Source organism: Montipora capricornis, chromosome 3 (assembly GCF_036669925.1).
Source record: "Montipora capricornis isolate CH-2021 chromosome 3, ASM3666992v2, whole genome shotgun sequence".
Lineage (NCBI taxonomy): Eukaryota > Metazoa > Cnidaria > Anthozoa > Scleractinia > Acroporidae > Montipora > Montipora capricornis.
This window is the reverse complement of record NC_090885.1, coordinates 35,210,502-35,215,501: the sequence shown is the minus strand read 5'-3', so window position 1 is coordinate 35,215,501 and position 5,000 is coordinate 35,210,502. Positions and strand designations below refer to the sequence as shown.

Here is a 5,000-nt window from a genome sequence, read left to right as displayed (position 1 = left end):
ACGTAACCATCAAACCTCGTTACACAATGACAAAATCTCACCACATAATAATGTTGCCACGGGACACTATAACGAAACTCCAAAACATAACGACGACGTCTCCATTCACTTTTGGCTTCTTCTAAAGCTAAACTGAGGTAGTTTTTACTATTTGACTTGACGAAAACTTTTTTTCGTGGAGCCATTGGTATACAAAGAGGATATTAAACGGTGGCGAGAAGATATGATTTTTATGCTTGAGTCAAGAACCGGCAATGCGCTCACTAGTGAAATAATGTTCTCGCCAAGAAAACATAAAATTGACATCTTTGGGCTGAGGTGAAATTTTCTTTTTATATGAACAATAAATATACATCGTGGAGATTGAAAAGCAAGCTTATGATACAAATACTGGATATTAATATAAACAAAAAAGGCGGAAATCGTGAAGTCGTTGCTCAACATGACCACTCGTGTTACACACGTAAAATACGGCACTGGGTTCCCGGATGTACTGGTCGTATTGATTCTTCGAGTGTTTTAGTTCCCGAGAAAAACACTTCCGTCCATATAATACAACAAGACACAACACAATACAATACAATACAATACAATACAATAATTAGCTCTTATTAACCGAGACAGAGCCATATAATAAAATACAATACAATACAATACATAATTATTGACCACTCCTCATAGGCGCTTTTCAGGGCCAATGAAACACAATTAACGCAACAAAATCAACGAAACGACAGAACCTTATTACTGCATAGCTATCAGGACGAACCTTCGCATCAAAGGAGGACTGATTCATTCGATATGGCCTTTTCACATTGCTTATCTCGTGCGAGTTGTCAGAGGAGGGTATCATTTAAAGCATAGGCGGTAACATTTTATTTGACGGCACATTTACCATTGTTCAAGCTTAGCGGCTTACCTTCGTCGCTGCATTCATTGTGAGGGTCAACGATGTCTTCAACAGTTAAGTTCAGTTTAATGCATTGCTATTTCATCACCAGATTAAAAAATACACTAACGATAAAGCACGTGTATACTAAAAGGGGCTGTATCAAGGCAGTACAGTTGATTTTGTGACGTTATACCAATCACTCGCCCCTTCTCCCTATGCAACTTAACGTTAAAGGGGCTATGTCACGTTATTTTAGGGTGTTTAGGGGAAATCTCTAGTTAATCACGAGTCAGTTAAAACTCAAGAATGGTAATGTGGAATTCCTTTACTGACAAAATCATCGACCTTTATCCAGGCGATTTGTCATAAACTTGAGAAACGTCTGGCCGACTTTTATAAGATTACCCAAATGCAATCCATTTCAATCTTTTCCATTTGTATCTTCCCTTTTGCTGCATTTCTTTTATGTTGTTCAACATTTTTAAGTGGTTATTGCAATGCTTCATTCTAGTTTTTGGGCATCTTGGGTGTCATGAAATTTCATCATTTTGCGTGACATAGCTGTATTAACCCAGAAATTACGTTTAAACAACACAAATCAAAGCTCCGTGCCAAAAAAATGACGGTCGACCATACATAATTTGCGTTACAAACCAATCAAATCAACTTTGAAAAACTGTTAGGCTGAACAGTTACCCCACTCACAATCCATTTTAATCTTCTTCAGTTTTGCACATCCCAACCTCCCTTTGTATTTGCTGTTCATTTAAACCTTCCTTCAATGTTCTAAGTAGTTTTTTTTAACGTTTTGGTTGATTTCGTTGCCAGTTTACAGTCGCTGAATTTGGCTCAATTTCGCGACAAAGCCCCTTTAAGGTTACTGCGGTTTTCATAATTCTGCGGAATCTTACCTCAAGCGCTAACCGCCAAACTGCGTTTTGGCTTCCATCAATCAAATTTCCGAACATAGCCGGGAAGATCTACACCTTACTCAGGAAAGTGAATTGGAGTTTTTGTTTAATTCACAGTTCGAACACCATTATGATATGTTTCTAGAAATTCTTCAGTGAAAAAGACTCGTACAGATTCCATCGCTTTCCATCGGCGTCGAGTTCGAATGAAAGAAGTTCAGTGAAATCTCAAGATTAAGGATACATCTTATTCCGTTGAAGTCTACCACAGGCCCTTCCTTAGGAACTCCACTTCCAGTTTCTTTGCCCTGCGAGAATACAGGAATTGCCAGGTTAGATGTCACTAAGCATACGAAGATTATGAGGGAGGTTAGGGGTGCAATCCCAGGCCGAACTGGAACAAACTCTAAGGATCCTTAGATCAATAACTAATGCAATTCCTGTCTTTGAATGATGTCTTCTCGCCTTCTTCAAAGAGCGATATAAGTAACTATATACATAGAAAGTGCCCTCTCTAAACACTATACCAAAGAAAACATTACAAATGAAATGAGCATGTAGGGGACATTTAACTCAGAACTACTTTAGGCGAAGGCACTAATGTCTGTACCATTAGGGTAACAATGAGTGCATGGCCAAATGATTTCCAGTGTTGGTGAGAAACCGGAACTGAAGGTAGCCTGAGCTATGAAGATTAAACATAATCATAATAAAGCCATGTAATACACACAAGCTTCCCAAACCTTATGTGCTGCTAGAATTGTTTGTGTAAAATTTACTAAAGGACGTGACTTCTTATGCTGTTCAACACTCCTTTCGGTGGCCTACACCGTTTGTGTTGCTGTGTTACTTCAGTGGTTACAATGTTGATACTAGACAACTTCTATCAAACATTTCTAAGAGTAACAAATGTTTCTGCATGATGACCATTGCATTTACCTTTTTTTCGCTCTTTTGTCCGGATTTAGCTGTGGATGGTTTATCTGATTTAGCTTTTTCCGGCTTTTTCGCTCCTTTTCCAGCGGTTTTGTTTGAGCTGTCTGTAAAGCATCAAGGAATGTAAGGCCTCGCAAAGTAACAAGACCAAACCATGTATTGATTTATCATAAAAGTAACACATGTTGAGTAATATCACGACGAAAACAAGGAAGTGTAGGCATCTGTCAAGCAGTGCTCCGCGTATTTTTCTCAAAGAAATTCACCAAAAAGACTTACATGATCTAAAAAACAAATTCTCTCGGTATAGACGCTCGTCAAAATGAATCTTGATGCACAGCGCTAGCCTATGTTGTTTCTACAACCCCCTTGCCCCTTCTCTAGTTAACCCCACAGTTTTGGAAACCTGAAAACGCTGTTGTATTGGGACTTAGCAATTCCTTTTTCAACTTGTCTCACAATTTCGTCGCGATAAAAATACTAACGTTGCGAGTAAATTTGCTCTACAGGTGCAAACAATGGAAAACGTGTCTTCCAACTTGTCTCGCTCTTGATGATCATATGATATAAAAGGGAACTTTTTCATTGGTTGATATTACAAAATGTTGCAATGCAAGTTGGAGAAGAGATGAGACATTAATACGCAATGTTTGAAATTTTCGTTGCGAGAGGCGTAACAGAAAGAAGAGCCGACTAATAGTTCTCGCAAAGATTGCAGTAACAAAAAATCGCAAGAAACGTCTGTGCCTGCAATTTTTGTGCAAAGTTTGTCGCAATAAATTCCGAGACAAGTTGAACGAATAATAAGTAAGTGTAACATTGGTATAACACCCTGAAAAGAGCTAAATGCGAAGTTTCAGAAACTAGCAATGTAAATAGTTCCGTACGGACGAGGACAAAGAGATTGGGGGAAACTGAAAAAATTCGACGAGCAAAAACCGAGCGAATCGCTGTTCTCAGTTTGCTCCTTGGTTACTGCTGGTTTCGTCCCTGACCGAACTTGTGATTTCAGACTAAGGAGTTGCATGTAATTAAATTCAAGAGAGAATGCCCTACATTGAAACTCAAAATGGAGAAAAGCTATTGACAATCCTGTAAAGAGTAACTTGCGAAAATGTCACTATTTAGGAATCAGTGAGGATCGCTACTGCGTGTAGTCAATCCTTCAAAAACGAAAGCACATCACCTGATCGCTCGGCTGGATGAACACGGTGATAGTGAAACTGCAGTGAGAAATCGCGTGCTAAGCTGGTGATCTGAGGAACCGCAAACACCTTGAGAGCCTCGAGTGGTAACTGAAGGAGCAACTCATCCGCCAACACGACAACCGACTCACTCACAGCCTCAGGACTGAGAAAACAAATAAACAAGAAAAAGAGTTAATTAAGCACAGTAACCTAAATTTTATTGGCAACTTTACTTCGACAACAGTATTGATCAATCAGGAGTTATAAAGGAAGACAGCAAGGGCAATACCAGAAAACAACATGGCATAAAGCGGAGGACATACTAAGACACTGAGAAAGTCAAAAGAACTTAACCCTTAGGGCAGACGCCTCTTCCAGTTTAGTGCTGGTAGTATTTATACTTGAGAGCTCAGACGTAAGAGAGATCTACGACGTCTTTGGCACAGCTGAATTCAGACATCTAAAGGTGTGACATGCGATGCGTTTGCTTTAGTTCCTGTATAGATAACAGATGTCTCAGAGGTCACCTTTGGCTTCCACTAAAACAAATAAGGAAGGAAGGAAGGAAGGAAGGAAGGAAGGAAGGAAGGAAGGAAGGAAGGAAGGGAGGAAGGAAGGAAGGAAGGAAGGAATGACTTACTTCAATGCCGGATGAAGTTTGGTTAGTACAGGATCCAAATAAGCTTCAACAGCAGCCACCACATCTTTAAAATGAGACTAGGGAAAAAACCACAATGAAGAAAAATGTTTTTTTTTTTCTATAACAGCCCGTGTACTAAAACAACTAAATATTCTCAATGACAACGATTACATGAACAGTCACTAAAAACTCAAACCCACGAGGAGAACTTACAATTACATGGACTGGAACCAGTTGTTTTGTTTTGTAAAAGACAGTATAAGTATCAGAATAAGTGTTTACTTCAAACTCCTTTTAGCAAGGTTTCATTTTGACTTTTCTGGCCATGAAACGAAGACTCGAGCTGTGAATTCAAATTTATCTAATTACAAGCCCAGCACCCTCAAAAATGTAGTCGACTACCTCTTACCTCAAGTTGGGATTCGTTTTCAGCG

At 39.2% G+C, this 5,000-nt stretch overlaps 1 protein-coding gene across 1 annotated transcript in view; it reads right to left on the bottom strand.

The window, feature by feature from the left end:
• Nucleotides 1-5,000, bottom strand: part of LOC138040949 (cilia- and flagella-associated protein 46-like) — a 123,180-nt gene that overhangs the window by 9,670 nt on the left and 108,510 nt on the right. The window contains exons 55-60 of the mRNA XM_068886682.1: nucleotides 4,976-5,000; nucleotides 4,567-4,643; nucleotides 3,926-4,089; nucleotides 2,743-2,843; nucleotides 2,048-2,111; nucleotides 920-955 (exon numbers count right to left, since the gene is read on the bottom strand). The exon at nucleotides 4,976-5,000 is cut by the window's right edge and continues 26 nt beyond it. Coding sequence (XP_068742783.1) covers nucleotides 920-955; nucleotides 2,048-2,111; nucleotides 2,743-2,843; nucleotides 3,926-4,089; nucleotides 4,567-4,643; nucleotides 4,976-5,000 — 467 coding nt within the window. The remainder of the gene's footprint in view (nucleotides 1-919; nucleotides 956-2,047; nucleotides 2,112-2,742; nucleotides 2,844-3,925; nucleotides 4,090-4,566; nucleotides 4,644-4,975) is intronic.